The sequence below is a fragment of the Thalassophryne amazonica genome, chromosome 21, assembly GCF_902500255.1.
Source record: "Thalassophryne amazonica chromosome 21, fThaAma1.1, whole genome shotgun sequence".
Classification (NCBI taxonomy): Eukaryota; Metazoa; Chordata; class Actinopteri; order Batrachoidiformes; family Batrachoididae; genus Thalassophryne; species Thalassophryne amazonica.
Window position 1 is genome coordinate 40134008 of NC_047123.1, and position 19114 is coordinate 40153121.

At 42.2% G+C, this 19114-nt stretch overlaps 1 protein-coding gene across 1 annotated transcript in view; it reads left to right on the top strand.

The window, feature by feature from the left end:
* Positions 1–5684: 5684 nt before the first annotated feature.
* The window catches only part of ppp4r4 (protein phosphatase 4, regulatory subunit 4), a 50134-nt gene continuing 36704 nt past the window's right edge, over positions 5685–19114 (top strand). Inside the window, 6 exon segments of the mRNA XM_034162413.1 lie at positions 5685–5768; positions 6203–6211; positions 6452–6679; positions 11870–11943; positions 17271–17373; positions 17762–17909. Coding sequence (XP_034018304.1) covers positions 6581–6679; positions 11870–11943; positions 17271–17373; positions 17762–17909 — 424 coding nt within the window. The 5' untranslated portion in view covers positions 5685–5768; positions 6203–6211; positions 6452–6580.

Consider the following 19114-nt stretch of genomic DNA (forward strand, 5'->3'; position numbering starts at 1 on the left):
ATTTTGAAGCAAACAGAACTGAACCTGGATTGGGTTCGACAGATAAGTTATTAGATTTTGAAGCAAACAGAACCGAACCTGGATTGGGTTCGACAGATGAGTGATTAGAATTTGAAGCGAACAGAACCGAACCTGGATTGGGTTCTACAGAGGAGTTATTATATTTTGAAGCAAATAAAACCGAACCTGGATTGGGTTCTACAGAGGAGTTATTATATTTTGAAGCAAATAAAACCGAACCTGGATTGGGTTTGACAGATAAGTTATTAGAATTTGAAGCAAATAAAACCGAACCTGGATTGGGTTCTACAGAGGAGTTATTATATTTTGAAGCAAATAAAACCGAACCTGGATTGGGTTCGACAGATACGTTATTAGATTTTGAAGCGAACAGAACCGAACCTGGATTGGGTTCTACAAATGAGTGATTAGAATTTGAAGCGAATAAAACCGAACCTGGATTGGGTTCGATAGATAAGTTATTAGATTTTGAAGTGAACAGAACCGAACCTGGATTGGGTTCTACAGATGAGTTAGATTTTAAAGCGAACAGAACCAAAACCTGGATTGGGTTCTACAGATGAGTTATTAGAATTTGAAGTGAACAAAACCGAACCTGGATTGGGTTCGACAGATAAATTATTAGATTTTGAAGCGAACAGAACCGAACCTGGATTGGGTTCTACAGATGAGTTAGATTTTGAAGCGAACAGAACCAAAATCTGGATTGGGTTCGACAGATACGTTATTAGAATTTGAAGTGAACAGAACCGAACCTGGATTGGGTTCGACAGATAAGTTATTAGATTTTGAAGCAAACAGAACCGAACCTGGATTGGGTTCGACAGATAAGTTATTAGAATTTGAAGTGAACAGAACCGAACCTGGATTGGATTCGACAGATAAGTTATTAGATTTTGAAGCGAACAGAACCGAACCTGGATTGGGTTCTACAGATGAGTTAGATTTTGAAGCGAACAGAACCAAAATCTGGATTGGGTTCAACAGATAAGTTATTAGATTTTGAAGCAAACAGAACCGAACCTGGATTGGGTTCTACACATGAGTTATTAGAATTTGAAGTGAATAGAACCGAACCTGGATTGGGTTCGACAGATAAGTTATTAGATTTTGAAGCGAACAGAACCGAACCTGGATTGGGTTCGACAGATAAGTTATTAGAATTTGAAGTGAACAGAACCGAACCTGGACTGGGTTCGACAGATAAGTTATTAGATTTTGAAGCGAACAGAACCGAACCTGGATTGGGTTCTACACATGAGTGATTAGAATTTGAAGCGAACAGAACCGAACCTGGATCGGGTTCTACAGAGGAGTTATCATATTTTGAAGCAAATAAAACCGAACCTGGATTGGGTTCTACAGAGGAGTTATTATATTTTGAAGCAAATAAAACCGAACCTGGATTGGGTTCGACAGATAAGTTATTAGAATTTGAAGCAAATAAAACCGAACCTGGATTGGGTTCGACAGATAAGTTATTAGATTTTGAAGCAAACAGAACCGAACCTGGATTGGGTTCGACAGATAAGTTATTAGAATTTGAAGTGAACAGAACCGAACCTGGACTGGGTTCGACAGATAAGTTATTAGATTTTGAAGCAAACAGAACCGAACCTGGATTGGGTTCTACACGAGTGATTAGAATTTGAAGCGAACAGAACCGAACCTGGATCGGGTTCTACAGAGGAGTTATTATATTTTGAAGCAAATAAAACCGAACCTGGATCGGGTTCTACAGAGGAGTTATTATATTTTGAAGCAAATAAAACCGAACCTGGATCGGGTTCTACAGAGGAGTTATTATATTTTGAAGCAAATAAAACCGAACCTGGATTGGGTTCGACAGATAAGTTATTAGAATTTGAAGCAAATAAAACCGAACCTGGATTGGGTTCGACAGATAAGTTATTAGATTTTGAAGCAAACAGAACCGAACCTGGATTGGGTTCGACAGATAAGTTATTAGAATTTGAAGTGAACAGAACCGAACCTGGACTGGGTTCGACAGATAAGTTATTAGATTTTGAAGCAAACAGAACCGAACCTGGATTGGGTTCTACACGAGTGATTAGAATTTGAAGCGAACAGAACCGAACCTGGATCGGGTTCTACAGAGGAGTTATTATATTTTGAAGCAAATAAAACCGAACCTGGATCGGGTTCTACAGAGGAGTTATTATATTTTGAAGCAAATAAAACCGAACCTGGATCGGGTTCTACAGAGGAGTTATTATATTTTGAAGCAAATAAAACCGAACCTGGATTGGGCTCTACAGATAAGTTATTAGAATTTGAAGCAAATAAAACCGAACCTGGATTGGGCTCTACAGAGGAGTTATTATATTTTGAAGCAAATAAAACCGAACCTGGATTGGGTTCGACAGATAAGTTATTAGAATTTGAAGCAAATAAAACCGAACCTGGATTGGGTTCAACAGATAAGTTATTAGATTTTGAAGTGAACAGAACCGAATCTGGATTGGGTTCTACAGATGAGTTAGATTTTGAAGCGAACAGAACCAAAACCTGGATTGGGTTCTACAGATGAGTTATTAGAATTTGAAGCGAACAGAACCGAACCTGGATTGGATTCGACAGATAAGTTATTAGATTTTGAAGCGAACAGAACCGAACCTGGATTGGGTTCTACAGATGAGTTAGATTTTGAAGCGAACAGAACCAAAATCTGGATTGGGTTCGACAGATAAGTTATTAGAATTTGAAGTGAATAGAACCGAACCTGGATTGGGTTCGACAGATAAGTTATTAGATTTTGAAGCAAACAGAACCGAACCTGGATTAGGTTCTACAGATGAGTGATTAGAATTTGAAGCGAACAGAACCGAACCTGGATTGGGTTCTACAGAGTGATTAGAATTTGAAGCGAATAAAACCGAACCTGGATTGGATTCCACAGATGAGTGATTAGATTTTGAAGTGAACAGAACCGAACCTGGATTTGGTTCTACAGATGAGTGATTAGAATTTGAAGCGAATAAAACCGAACCTGCATTGGGTTCTACAGATGAGTGATTAGAATTTGAAGCGAACAGAACCGAACCTGGATTGGGTTCTACAGAGTGATTAGAATTTGAAGCGAATAAAACCGAACCTGGATTGGATTCCACAGATGAGTGATTAGATTTTGAAGTGAACAGAACCGAACCTGGATTGGGTTCTACAGATGAGTGATTAGAATTTGAAGCGAATAAAACCGAACCTGGATTGGGTTCTACAGATGAGTGATTAGAATTTGAAGTGAACAGAACCGAACCTGGATTGGGTTCTACAGATGAGTGATTAGATTTTGAAGCAAACAGAACCGAACCTGGATTGGGTTCTACAGATGAGTGATTAGATTTTGAAGCAAACAGAACCAAACCTGGATTGGGTTCGACACATAAGTTATTAGAATTTGAAGTGAACAGAACCGAACCTGGATTGGATTCGACAGATAAATTATTAGATTTTGAAGCGAACAGAACCGAACCTGGATTGGGTTCTACAGATGAGCTAGATTTTGAAGCGAACAGAACCAAAATCTGGATTGGGTTCGACAGATAAGTTATTAGAATTTGAAGTGAACAGAACCGAACCTGGATTGGGTTCGACAGATAAGTTATTAGATTTTGAAGCAAACAGAACTGAAACTGGATTGGGTTCTACAGATGAGTGATTAGAATTTGACGCGAACAGAACCGAACCTGGATTGGGTTCGACAGATAAATTATTAGATTTTGAAGCAAACAGAACCGAACCTGGATTGGGTTCGACAGATAAGTTATTAGAATTTGAAGTGAACAGAACCGAACCTGGATTGGATTCGACAGATAAGTTATTAGATTTTGAAGCGAACAGAACCGAACCTGGATTGGGTTCTACAGATGAGTTAGATTTTGAAGCGAACAGAACCAAAATCTGGATTGGGTTCGACAGATAAGTTATTAGAATTTGAAGTGAACAGAACCGAACCTGGATTGGGTTCTACAGAGGAGTTATTATATTTTGAAGCAAATAAAACCGAACCTGGATTGGGTTCGACAGATAAGTTATTAGATTTTGAAGCAAATAAAACCAAACCTGGATTGGGTTCTACAGAGGAGTTATTATATTTTGAAGCAAATAAAACCGAACCTGGATTGGGTTCGACAGATAAGTTGTTAGATTTTGAAGCGAACAGAACCGAACCTGGATTGGGTTCTACAAATTAGTGATTAGAATTTGAAGCGAATAAAACCGAACCTGGATTGGGTTCGATAGATAAGTTATTAGATTTTGAAGTGAACAGAACCGAATCTGGATTGGGTTCTACAGATGAGTTAGATTTTGAAGCGAACAGAACCAAAACCTGGATTGGGTTCTACAGATGAGTTATTAGAATTTGAAGCGAACAGAACCGAACCTGGATTGGGTTCGACAGATAAGTTATTAGATTTTGAAGCGAACAGAACCGAACCTGGATTGGGTTCTACAGATGAGTTAGATTTTGAAGCGAACAGAACCAAAATCTGGATTGGGTTCGACAGATAAGTTATTAGAATTTGAAGTGAACAGAACCGAACCTGGATTGGGTTCTACAGAGTGATTAGAATTTGAAGCGAATAAAACCGAACCTGGATTGGATTCCACAGATGAGTGATTAGATTTTGAAGTGAACAGAACCGAACCTGGATTGGGTTCTACAGATGAGTGATTAGAATTTGAAGCGAATAAAACCGAACCTGGATTGGGTTCTACAGATGAGTGATTAGAATTTGAAGTGAACAGAACCGAACCTGCATTGGGTTCTACAGATGAGTGATTAGAATTTGAAGCGAACAGAACCGAACCTGGATTGGGTTCGACAGATAAATTATTAGATTTTGAAGCAAACAGAACCGAACCTGGATTGGGTTCGACAGATAAGTTATTAGAATTTGAAGTGAACAGAACCGAACCTGGATTGGATTCGACAGATAAGTTATTAGATTTTGAAGCGAACAGAACCGAACCTGGATTGGGTTCTACAGATGAGTTAGATTTTGAAGCGAACAGAACCAAAATCTGGATTGGGTTCAACAGATAAGTTATTAGAATTTTAAGTGAACAGAACCGAACCTGGATTGGATTCGACAGATAAGTTATTAGATTTTGAAGCGAACAGAACCGAACCTGGATTGGGTTCTACAGATGAGTTAGATTTTGAAGCGAACAGAACCAAAATCTGGATTGGGTTCGACAGATGAGTTAGATTTTGAAGCGAACAGAACCAAAATCTGGATTGGGTTCTACAGATGAGTGATTAGAATTTGACGCGAACAGAACCGAACCTGGATTGGATTCCACAGATGAGTGATTAGATTTTGAAGTGAACAGAACCGAACCTGGATTGGGTTCTACAGATGAGTGATTAGAATTTGAAGCGAACAGAACCGAACCTGGATTGGATTCCACAGATGAGTGATTAGATTTTGAAGTGAACAGAACCGAACCTGGATTGGGTTCTACAGATGAGTGATTAGAATTTGAAGCGAACAGAACCGAACCTGGATTGGATTCCACAGATGAGTGATTAGAATTTGAAGCGAACAGAACCGAACCTGGGTGACTGCGTGCTCGCCGTTTCCATGGAAACAGTTTCAGCTGCTGCAGTGCGGGCGTTAGCCTCTAGCTAGCCCGGACCGCACTGTGTGAACACGGTCCCAGATGGGTTTTTCGGACTGGGTCTGGTCGGTTTGGACCAATCTCCGGTTAGGGCAGCACCAGGTCAGTTAAAACGATTAAAACCCGAAACAGACGCGTTGACCGGCGACTCCAGGACCAAACTTCGTTCAGAATAACGTCAATTCTACCGAGTCTCCATTCTGGATCCACTGATACCGTTGACCACATGTGGTTTGAAAGAATCCACAGAACGGTACCGTGATAGCGGTTCGTCCTTGCGCCATGTGGGAGTCACCGGGCCGAATACGAAACGCGATATTTGGTTTTCTTAAACAATTTGTGGATCGCTGTATTTTGTATTTGCCGAAATGGGCGGACCGAACCAGTTTCTAGACTTTTTCTCGTTAAAAAATAAAGAGTTCTGAAAATTTTCAAGAGTCCGTTATGGCTTCGGACGCAGTTCGGTGTGACAGAACGGAACGGGTCTAAAGTCCGAACGAAGACTTCCAGGTGAACAGAACCTTCGCCGAAATGTACCGCAGATTGTGTTAATGTGAAAAATGTGGGTTTTTGTTTAGGATGTCAAATTATTTAGTTTCTAAATTGACAAAGTTTTTAACGGGGCTTTGAGTGGAGTCTGGTGATATCTAACCGGATACACAAAAAATGCTTCAAATAAATAAAGCAAAATTAATAAAACGTTAAAATGGCCTAAAGGACCCTGGTTCGGTGTTTGGCAGACTGGATGTGGATTGGATTTTCACTTAGATTGTGGTTTCCAGACGATCGGAGTCTGACACGAACAGGATCGCCTTGGAAACGGATCCTGACGGTCCCTCCTCCTCCCGTCAGGGATGTTCGGTACACGGATCAGCTTCTTACTCCCCTTCTGACCCATCGGCACCAGAGACTCATGATGAACCCCGCCAGCCTGCGGACAGACTGGTTTGGACAGCTGGAGGATCTGCAGGATCTGGTTTTCATCGAGAGACCGATCCGTCGGAGTCTGAAGGTAGTTTTTTCTTATTCGTTTATCATCAAAGAAAGAATGTAAATTAAATAAAAGGATCAAAGCGTTAAAGCGAGGAGAGGGAAACCCTCTGTGCACGCGCTGTGACGCACTATTTGTGTCCACGTGAGTGTCCCACTGCAGGCAGACGCACGTGTACAGACAGCTGAGGATGATAGATCAGTACATCAATATATGAACGATGAATCAATCACTGCGTTCCAAGCCTTCAAATCACTTCATATAAAAACTGACAGTGCGTCAACATGACAGCAGCACATCACCACAGCACAACATCAAAGCGCTACAACATCACCACAGCACATCACAGAAGCACAACGTCAGAACAGCACAATGTCACAGTGCTACATCACAGAAGTACAACGTCACAGTTGTACAACATCACCGCAGCATGTCTCAGTGCTACAACATCATAGAAGCACAACGTCAGAACAGCACAATGTCACAGTGCTACAACATCACAGAAGTACAACATCACAGTTGCACATCACCACCGCAGCATGTCACAGTGCTACATCATAGAAGCACAAAGCCACCGCAACACAACTTCATAGCACTGCAACATCACAGAAGCACAATGTCGCCACAGCACAACATCACAGTCTTACATCACAGGAGCACGTCACCACAGCACAACGTCACAGTGCTACAACTTCATAGAAGCACAATGCTACTGCAACACAACTTCATAGCACTACAACATCACAGAAGCACAACGTCACAGTTGCACAACATCACCGCAGCACGTCACAGTGCTACAACATCATAGAAGCACAAAGCCACCACAACACTACTTCACAGCACTACAACATCACAGAAGCACAATGTCACCACAGCACAACATCACAGTCTTACAACATCACAGAAGCACAGCGTCACTGCAGCACAACACCATGCGACAACATCACAGCAGCACAGCGTCACTGCAGCACAACACCATGCGACAACATCACAGCAGCACGTCACCGCAGCACAACATCACAGAAGCACAATGTCAGAACAGCACAACATCACAGTGCTACAACATCACAGAAGCACAACATCACAGTTGTACAACATCAAAGCAGTATGTCACAGTGCTACAACATCACAATTGCACAACATCACTGCAGCACGTCACAGTGCTACAACATCATAGAAGCACAACATCACAGAAGCATAACGTCACCGCAGCACGACACAGTGCTACATCACAGAAGCACAGCGTCACCGCAGCTCAGCGACACAGTGCGACAACATCACAGTTGCACAACATCACCGCAGCACGTCACAGTGTTATAACATCATAGAAGCACAACGTCACAGTTGCACAACATCACCGCAGCACATCACAGCGCTACAACATCACCGCAGCACAACGCTACAGTGCGACAACATCATAGAAGCACAATGCCACCGCAGCACTACTTCATAGCACTACAGCATCACAGAAGTACAATGTCACCACAGCACAATGTCACAGTGCTACAGCATCATCGCAGCATGTCACCACAGCACAACGACATGGTGCAACAACATCACAGAAGCACGTCACAACATCATAGTGCTACAACATGATAGCAGCACATCACAGCAGCACGTGATAGCACTACAACATCACAGAATCACCGCCACAGCACAGCGTCACAGTGCTACATCACAGAAGCACAACGTCACAGTTGCACAACATCACCGCAGCACACTGACACGGTGCAACAACATCACAGCAGCATGTCACCGCAGCACGTCACAGTGCTATAACATCACAGTTGCACGACACAGTGCGACATCACAGAAACACAGCGTCACAGTTGCACGACACTGCGACATCACAAACACAGCGTCATCGCAGCACGTCACAGCGCTACAACATCATCACAGCACAACGTTACAGTGCGACAACATCATAGAAGCACAATGCCACCGCAGCACTACTTCATAGCACTACAGCATCACAGAAGCACAATGTCATCACAGTGCTACAACATCACAGAAGCACATCATCATCACAGCATGTCACCACAGCACAACGACATCACAGAAGCACGTCATTGGAGCACAACATCATAGTGCAACAACATGACAGCAGCACATCACAGCAGCACGTGATAGCACTACAACATCACAGAATCACATCACCACAGCACAATGTCACCACAGCACAACGTCACAGTGTTACAACATCACAGAAGCACCACATCACTGCAGCACAGCATCATAGTGCTATAACGTCACAGAAGTGCAATGTCATAGCGCTACCACATCACAGAAGCACAACATCACCGCAGCACAACATCACAGAAGCACAATGCCCCTGCAGCACGTCACCGCAGCACATCGTCATAGTGCTACAATGTCACCACAGCACAACGTCATAGTGCTACGAGATCACTGCAGCACAATGTCACTGGGAGCACATCATCATATCTGCATAACGTCATTGTGCTCCATTATAGCAGCGCAACATCACTGCGGCACAACGTCACAGTGCTATGACGTCACAGCAGTGTGTCATAGTGTTACTAGAAAATAATAACAGAATAATAATAGAAAATCTTTGGAGGGAGCTGAAACACCAAACCTGAAAGATCTGAAAAAGATCTGTATGGAGGAGTGGACCGAAATCCCTGCTGCAATGTGCAAACTTGGTCAAGAACTACAGGAAACATCTGACCTCTGTGACTGCAAACAAAGGTTTCTGTACCAAATATTAAGGACTGTTTTTCTATTGGATCATATACTTATTTTATGCAATAAAATGCAAATTAATTATTTAAAAATCATACTATGTGATTTTCTGGAATTTTCTTAGATTCTGTCTCTCACAGTTGAAGTGTACCTACAATAAAAATTCCAGACCTCTACAGTGTAGGTGGGAAAACCTGCAAAACTGACACTGTATCAAATACTTATTTTCCCCCAATAATGCATTTCAACTCCACTCAAACTTTATCTGGAGAGCACATTTAAAACAACCAGAGTTGACCAAAGTGCTGTACACATTAAAACAAGATAATTAATAAAACACAGCAATACAATAAATACTAATACTAAAGTACATAACGCAGTGCTGTAAAACAAATAAAAATGAATTAAAATTAAAAAATAACCAAAAGTTCACTTAAGCTTGGGTGAAAGCTGGAGAAAAGAGGTGAGTCTTTAAAGATTTAAAACCTCAATAGATCCCGCAGAACGGATATGCCAGGGCAGTTTGTTCCAGAGCCTATAGGGGGCACTGCCACAAAGGCTCCGTCACCTTTAGTTTCTAGCCTCATTTTTGGGGTAACCAGTAGCAGTTGATTTGCGGATCTCAATGCTCTGGCAGGGGCGTAGACATGGAGGAGCTCATACAAATACTATATTTTACTAAATTTCAGACATTAAGAGCTTTTTATAAAGTAATTCTAAAAGCAACCGGAAGCCAGTGGAGCGAGCTTAGGAGATATGTGGTCCCGCTTGCTTTTGCCAGTAAGGAGACGGGCAGCCTCATTTTGTACCAGCTGCAGGTGGTGCAAGAGTGAGTGGTAAATGATAAATGGTAAATGGACTGCATTTATATAGCGCTTTTCCATCTGCATCAGATGCTCAAAGCGCTTTACAATTATGCCTCACATTCACCCTGATGTCAGAGTGCTGCCATACAAGGCGCTCACTACACACCGGGAGCAATAGGGGATTAAAGGCCTTGCCCAAGGGCCCTTAGTGATTTTCCAGTCAGGCGGGGATTTGAACCCATGATCTTCTGGACTCAAGCCCAACACCTTAACCACTAGACCATCACCTCCCCTCCCCTTTGGTCCAGGCCAAAATACAATGACTTACAGTAATCCAAACGTGTGTTAATAAAAGCATGGATTACAGTCTCAAAATGTTTATATGGCAGGTACCCCTTTACTTTAGATAAAATCCATCCATCCATCCATTTTCTTCCGCTTCATCCGGAGTCGGGTCGCGGGGGCAGCAGCTCAAGCAAAGCCGCCCAGACCTCCCGATCCACACACCTCCCCCAGCTCCTCCGGGGAAACCCCAAGGTGTTCCCAAGCCAGCTGAGAGATGTAGTCCCTCCAGCGTGTCCTGGGTCTTCCCCGGGGCCTCCTCCCAATGGGACGTGCCCGGAACACCTCTCCAGCGAGGCGTCCAGGGGGCAGCGGGAAAAGATGCCTGAGCCACCTCAGCTGGCTCCTTTTGACGTGGAAGAGCAGTGGCTTGACTCCGAGCTCCTCCCGAGTGACCGAGCTCCTCACCCTATCTCTAAGGGAGCGCGCAACCACCCTGCAGAGGAAACTCATCTTGGCCGCTTGTACTCGCGACCACTGTAGATAAAATCCGTAGACAGAAAAAAACTAGTTTTCACAACCAAACTTACTTGGTGATCAAGTTTCAGCCTATCATCAAATATCACACCAAGATTTTTCACTGACGACCGGATGTTTGGTGTCAGGGGAGCCAGCAGGAAAATCTGTTGGACCACATCCAAACATTATGATTTCAGTCTTGATTTTGTTTAAATTCAAAACATTTGCAGTCATCCAGGACTTAACATCATTTAGACAATCAAACAATATCATACACTCCAAACTTTATAACAGACAAAGAATCACTCCAACTGCATCGAGTGCACAACAGTTAAAAAGACAAAGACCTCTTAACTTAGCGGTACCATCACGGGTCTAGCTGCATGGATGACATCCACTTCAGAGTCCAGCTGAGACTCTTTACACCATAGAGTAACAAGAGCATTTTCACATCAGTGTTAATCCAACTTTCACAGTAACTTTCAATGTTCTGTCATTTTAGCCATCTGAATCTCGTTGGCCCTGTCTTCACAGATCTATGTCCACACCAGAAAGCGTTTCCATGCTTTCCACAGCACTGTGACACTCTGGCTGACTTCATGATATGCCTCCAAAACAGCCATAAATAATGACCCAAATAAACCAAAGTGCTTTTGCTCAGTTTATGCTCCGTATAAGATAGTGAAAAACACCTGGGACGCCCCACAAATAGATTTACATACTGTGACTTTCAAATAACAGCAATAGGCTCACTTAAAAAAAAAAAAAGTACCCAAACTTTTCTTTTGAGTCTTTATGAAATGTTGTGCAAGTCGTACACTTGAGACTGTAAATGTTTTGAGTGGTTTCCCCTGAACTAATCATCCCAACATTTCTTGTTTTTTGTCTCTCCTGGTAGACGGCTGAGGAGATCGACCAGCTGACTGTTGATGAAGACCTGAATGACATTGAGCGAGCAGTCTACCTGCTCAGGTGAGAGATGGGTAATAGTCATGCTTCACTTTTTAAATTAAAAACCTTTTACTTTGATTAAAAAAGTGAAATTATTAAAAACTCAGCTCAAGATTATTAAATGCTGCTTTTTTTTTTAATCTTCACAACTACCATAATTCAACTGCAACAGCACTGGATCTTGATTGTGAGGTGGAGGTTTTACAGTAGATTCTGCAGTATCCATCCACAACAACACAATATACAAGGGGTGACTGAGACATTTTCAGCCTAACTCAGAAAAAGTATAGTGTGGTTCTCCATCTTTTGCATTCTGAGAAACCCACATTTCTCAACATTGCAACCAGTGAGTCAAAACTTCACAAATTCTTGACAAATGATGCTTTCTCAGAATGCAAAAGACAGAGAACCACCCCCTACTTTTTCTGGGTCAGGCTCAAAACTTTTCAGTTGCCAATTGTATCACCTGCAGTTTAACTCGGGTCAGGTTGAGGAGTGTGGGGTGCTAGTCTCCTTGGCACTGGTGCAATTATGATCTGATCATGTTTGGGGAAATGTGCAATAGAGTCATAGCTAATGTTCTCTAACAATGCTACTAGCACATCATATATGGTTCTAGAAAAATGAGTACTTGTCTGTCAACACTAAAGCAAATCGTTAGGAGAACAGCCATGCAGTTCCCCAAAACATGATTGAATAAACACCCGAACCAAGATTAGCCTGTTCACTTAAGTGGTTCAGACTTGACGAGAGGGTCGTGTGTTTCTTTCTTAACACATGGAGCCACCTAAGCCCCACCCCTTTATGCAATAATGGGTTCATTGTGAATCACCACTGCCAACAAGGTGACACCCGGACCATCCCTTACCAAAAAGTAGTACATGCAAGTATGTTTCAAGTATACTTCCAGTTTACTTTTTATATACTTATCAGTACTATTTTTTGGTAAGGGATGGCAGAGATATGGGCTTTACATTGGCTGTTCCAGGTCTCTATGGAACAACTATGGGTAACGTCATGCAGGCTTTGTCCAGTGTCTACACAGTCTACAGTGGTACCCAAGGATCCTTATCCTAGGTCGCTGGTTAGCAGCCACATCTCACAACCATACAGGAAGTAAGCAGCAGAACTCCTGCAAAGGTATCGGCATCGATAATGGTACACCTCTGTCCAGCGACCTGATAACACTAAAATGTCTTAGGCAGAGCTCCCAGGCCACGAAGTGAAACTGCAGGTGGTCCTCCGTCCTGAGAACCTTTTCTATGCCTTATGCCCATACTGTTCTTCACCTCATCCTCCTTTCCTATGATCCAGTTCACATGGAGGCCAATGAAACACTTCATGGAATTCTACACCCAGGGCCTCTAAACTAGTTCACTAATATTATTCACAGTTTGAACTGCTGACAGCAGCCTACAAGAAACAAAACCTGGAGGATCCAATAGGTTTATGTGAAATACTCATTGTTACAGTAAATGCATTGAACTGGAACAAATACAAATGATAGAGAAATTTGTCTCTTGACCACCATAGTTTATGGTGTGCAACCAGGTTGGTTTTTAGGCCCGCTTTGTTTGGGCTTATAGACTCACATTCATGTTCCTTTGTACTTTTAAACAATACAGTCTTATCTGCGTGCATGAAACCAGAACCAGAACACTTCTGGGGATGATGAAATCATTTTTCAAGATGATAATGCATCTTGCCATAGAGCAAAACCTGCAAAAACATTCCTTGCAAAAAGACACATAGGGTCAATGTCATGGCATAGGGTCAATGTCAATGAGCAGATCTGATTTGATGCAGGTGTTAATTTGGGGGATGAAAATTTACAGGGTGATTCCATAATTGTTTCCTTAGAACTGAGTGATTCCATATTTTTTTCCTCTGCTTGGTCTAAAAAAGTAACCGTTACTGACTGCCACAATCTTTTTTTCTTGATTTCTTATAGTGTTTCTTAAAGCCAGAAAGTTGCCATTTGAAATGACTTTAGTTTTGTGTCATGTCTGTGATCTGGTTTTTTTCTACAAAATTAAACAACTGAATGAACATCCTCTGAGGCCGGTGATTCCATAATTTTTGCCAGGGGTAATCAACTATGTTGCCATGATCAATCATTTCCCCTGTGTTTCTTCAAACTCCACAGAAATTATATGAGTTTTACAGTAGTGTTCAGAATAATAGTAGTGCTATGTGACTAAAAAGATTAATCCAGGTTTTGAGTATATTTCTTGTTACATGGGAAACAAGGTACCAGTAGATTCAGTAGATTCTCACAAATCCAACAAGACCAAGCATTCATGATATGCACACTCTTAAGGCTAAGTAGAAAAGGGGTGTTCACAATAATAGTAGTGTGGCATTCAGTCAGTGAGTTTGTCAGTTTTGTGGAACAAACAGGTGTGAATCAGGTGTCCCCTATTTAAGGATGAAGCCAGCACCTGTTGAGCATGCTTTTCTCATTGAAAGCCTGAGGAAAATGGGATGTTCAAGACATTGTTCAGAAGAACAGCGTAGTTTGATTAAAAAGTTGATTGGAGAGGGGAAAACTTATACGCAGGTGCAAAAAATTATAGGCTGTTCATCTACAATGATCTCCAATGCTTTAAAATGGACAAAAAATCCAGAGACACGTGGAAGAAAACGGAAAACAACCATCAAAATGGATAGAAGAATAACCAGAATGGCAAAGGCTCACCCATTGATCAGCTCCAGGATGATCAAAGACAGTCTGGAGTTACCTGTAAGTGCTGTGACAGTTAGAAGACGCCTGTGTGAAGCTAATTTATTTGCAAGAATCCCCCGCAAAGTCCCTCAGTTAAATAAAAGACGTGCAGAAGAGGTTACAATTTGCCAAAGAACACATCACCTGGCCTAAAGAGAAATGGAGGAATATTTTGTGGACTGATGAGAGTAAAATTGTTCTTTTTGGGTCCAAGGGCCGCAGACAGTTTGTGAGACGACCCCCAAATGACCCGTCTGAATTCAAGCCACAGTTCACAGTGAAGACAGTGAAGCATGGTGGTGCAAGCATCATGATATGGGCATGTTTCTCCTACTATGGTGTTGGGCCTATATATCGCATACCAGGTATCATGGATCAGTTTGGATATGTCAAAATACTTGAAGAGGTCATGTTGCCTTATGCTGAAGAGGACATGCCCTTGAAATGGGTGTTTCAACAAGACAATGACCCCAAGCACACTAGTAAACCAGCAAAATCTTGGTTCCAAACCAACAAAATTAATGTTTTGGAGTGGCCTGCCCAATCTCCAGACCTAAATCCAATTGAGAACTTGTGGGGTGACATCAAAAAAGCTGTTTCTGAAGCAAAACCAAGAAATGTGAATGAATTGTGGAATTTTGTTAAAGAATCTTAGAGTGGAATAACAGCTGAAAGGTGCCACAAGTTGGTTGACTCCATGCCTCGCAGATGTGAAGAAATCATGAAAAACTGTGGTTATACAACTAAATACTTGTTTAGTGATTCACAGGATTGCTAAAAAAGCAGTTTGAACATAATAGTTTTGAGTTTGTAGCGTCAACAGCAGATGCTACTATTATTGTGAACACCCCCTTTTCTACTTTTTAACTAATAGCCCGATTTCATAGCCTTAAGAATGAGCATATCATGAATGCTTGGTCTTGTTGGATTTGTGAGAATCTACTGAATCTACTAGTACCTTGTTTCCCATGTAACAATAAGAAATATACTCAAAACCTGGATTCATCTTTAGTCACGTAGCACTACTATTATTCTGAACACTACTGTATGTCCGTCTGTCTGTCTGTCTGAAAGCAGCTTATCCCAGTAAGCATGAAACAAAAACATTTTGTGATGTGATGACGCTTATGTTAGGAAAGAGTGATTTTATTTTTTATTTTAATTTTATTTATATAGCGCCAAATCACAACAACAGTTGCCCCAAGGCGCTTTATATTGCAAGGCAAAAGCCATACAATAATCACAGAAAAACCCCAACAGTCAAAACAACCCCCTGTGAGCAAGCACTTGGCGACAGTGGGAAGGAAAACTCCCTTTTAACAGGAAGAAACCTCCAGCAGAACCAGGCTCAGGGAGGGGCAGTCTTCTGCTGGGACTGGTTGGGGCTGAGGGGAGAGAATCAGGAAAAAGACATGCTGTGGAAGAGAGCAGAGATCAATCACTAATGATTAAATGCAGAGTGGTGCATACAGAGCAAAAAGAGAAAGAAATACTCAGTGCATCATGGGAACCTGGTTCCACAGGAGAGGAGCCTGAAAGCTGAAGGCTCTGCCTCCCATTCTACTCTTACAAACCCTAGGAACTACAAGTAAGCCTGCAGTTTGAGAGCGAAGCACTCTATTGGGGTGATATGGTACTATGAGGTCCCTAAGATAAGATGGGACCTGATTATTCAAAACCTTATAAGCAAGAAGAAGAATTTTAAATTCTATTCTAGAATTAACAGGAAGCCAATGAAGAGAGGCCAATATGGGTGAAATATGCTCTCTCCTTCTAGTCCCCGTTAGTACTCTAGCTGCAGCATTTTGAATTAACTGAAGGCTTTTCAGGGAAGTTTTAGGACAACCTGATAATAATGAATTACAATAGTCCAGCCTAGAGGAAATAAATGCATGAATTAGTTTTTCAGCATCACTCTGAGACAAGACCTTTCTAATTTTAGAGATATTGCGCAAATGTAAAAAAGCAGTCCTACATATTTGCTTAATATGCACATTGAAGGACATATCCTGATCAAAAATGACTCCAAGATTTCTCACAGTATTACTAGAGGTCAGGGTAATGCCATCCAGAGTAAGGATCTGGTTAGACACCATGTTTCTAAGATTTGTGGGGCAAAGTACAATAACTTCAGTTTTATCTGAATTTAAAAGCAGGAAATTAGAGGTCATCCATGTCTTTATGTCTGTAAGACATTCCTGAAGTTTAACTAATTGGTTTGTGTCCTCTGGCTTCATGGATAGATAAAGCTGGGTATCATCTGCGTAACAATGAAAATTTAAGCAATGCCGTCTAATAATACTGCCTAAGGGAAGCATGTATAAAGTGAATAAAATTGGTCCTAGCACAGAACCTTGTGGAACTCCATAATTAACCAGATGGGTTAAGAAAGTTATTTCATAGAATTTGGATATGACTACAGTAGCAGAACTACGCAGTATTTGCTCGTCTTAATTTTCTATTCTGTCAATATAATTGAAGTGTCTTCCTGTGTGTCCTATTTGTGTGTGTGTGTGTGTGTGTGTGTGTGTGTGTGTGTGTGTGTGTGTGTGTGTGTGTGTGTGTGTGTGTGTGTGTGTGTGTGTGTGTGTGTGTGTGTGTTTACACATCTTTATTTCTTTAGTTTGGGACAGGAGGTGCAAAGGGCTAGTGTCATTAGCAACTTGCCCAGCCTTGTCCGGCAGAACCCTGCTGAGACCTTTCGTCGGGTTGTACCAAAGGTTAGGGTAAGTAAACAGTACTGTCAGTACTCTCAAATACTACTGCATGTCTTACTACACAGTACACTGACAGGACTGATGTAGCCTGAGAACAGCTGTGAAACAGACAACTATGAAGCACTTTTTGAAAGTAATTCACAGTGTTTTACATTCTGAGGCCCCCCCACACACACAAAAATCAAAAAGCTGGGAAAATATTCATCATCATGATCTGTCACAGCTGTTGGTTCAGATTGTGGAATCGACAACAATGAAGATGTCAGAGTGTGATCAGGAGGTCTGCACCTTCTGGTCCTAGTCTGAATTATTGATCTGAATTATTGACACTTTTAAGTTATGAAGTGATGAAGGTTCAGTCACAGCTTAATACAGGTCACCGTTTTGTGCAACACAGGAAGTGCTTAATGGCTGTGGACTCGACATTCAGCTGGCAGCGGCAGCGTCTTTCTTAAGCGTACTGCAGGATGACATCATCCTCATCCATACGCACACATACTCCATCCTGAAGATCATCCTGCTGCACCTTAACCACAGAGACCCAGGTATTCACCTCCACCTTAATCACAGAGACGCAGGTATTCACCTCCACCTTAACCACACAGACCCAGGTCTTCACCTCCACCTTAACCACACAGACACAGGTCTTCACCTCCACCTTAACTACACCTTAACCACAGAGACACGGGTCTTCACCTCCACTTTAACTCCACCTTAACCACAGAGACACAGGTCTTCACCTCCACTTTAACTCCACCTTAACCACACAGACACAGTTCTTCACCTCCACCTTAACCACACAGACACAGGTCTTCACCTCCACCTTAACTCCACCTTAACCACAGAGACACAGGTCTTCACCTCCACCTTAACTACACCTTAAGCACAGAGACACAGATCTTCACCTCCACTTTAACTCCACCTTAACTACAGAGACACGGGTCTTCACCTCCACTTTAACTCCACCATAACCACAGAGACACAGGTCTTCACCTCCACTTTAACTCCACCTTAACCACACAGACACAGGTCTTCACCTCCACCTTAACCACAGAGACACAGGCCTTCACCTCCACTTTAACTCCACCTTAACCACAGAGACACAGGTCTTCACCTCCATCTTAACTACACCTTAACCACAGAGACACAGGTCTTCACCTCCACCTTAACTACACCTTAAGCACAGAGACACAGGTCTTCACCTCCACTTTAACTCCACCTTAACCACAGAGACACGGGTCGTCACCTCCACTTTAACTCCACCTTAACCACAGAGACACAGGTCTTCACCTCCACTTTAATTCCACCTTAACCACAGAGACACACGTCTTCATGTCCACTTTAACTCCACCTTAACCACAGAGACACGGGTCTTCACCTACACTTTAACTCCACCTTAACTACAGAGACACAGGTCTTCACCTCCACTTTAACTCCACCTTAACCACACAGACACAGGTCTTCACCACCTTAACCACACAGACACAGGTCTTCACCTCCACCTTAAGCACAGAGACACAGGTCTTCACCTCCACCTTAACTACACCTTAAGCACAGAGACACAGGTCTTCACCTCCACCTTAACTACACCTTAAGCACAGAGACACAGGTCTTCACCTCCACTTTAACTCCACCTTAACCACAGAGACACAGGTCTTCACCTCCACCTTAACTCCACCTTAACCACAGAGACACAGGTCTTCACCTCCACCTTAACTACACCTTAAGCACAGAGACACAGGTCTTCACC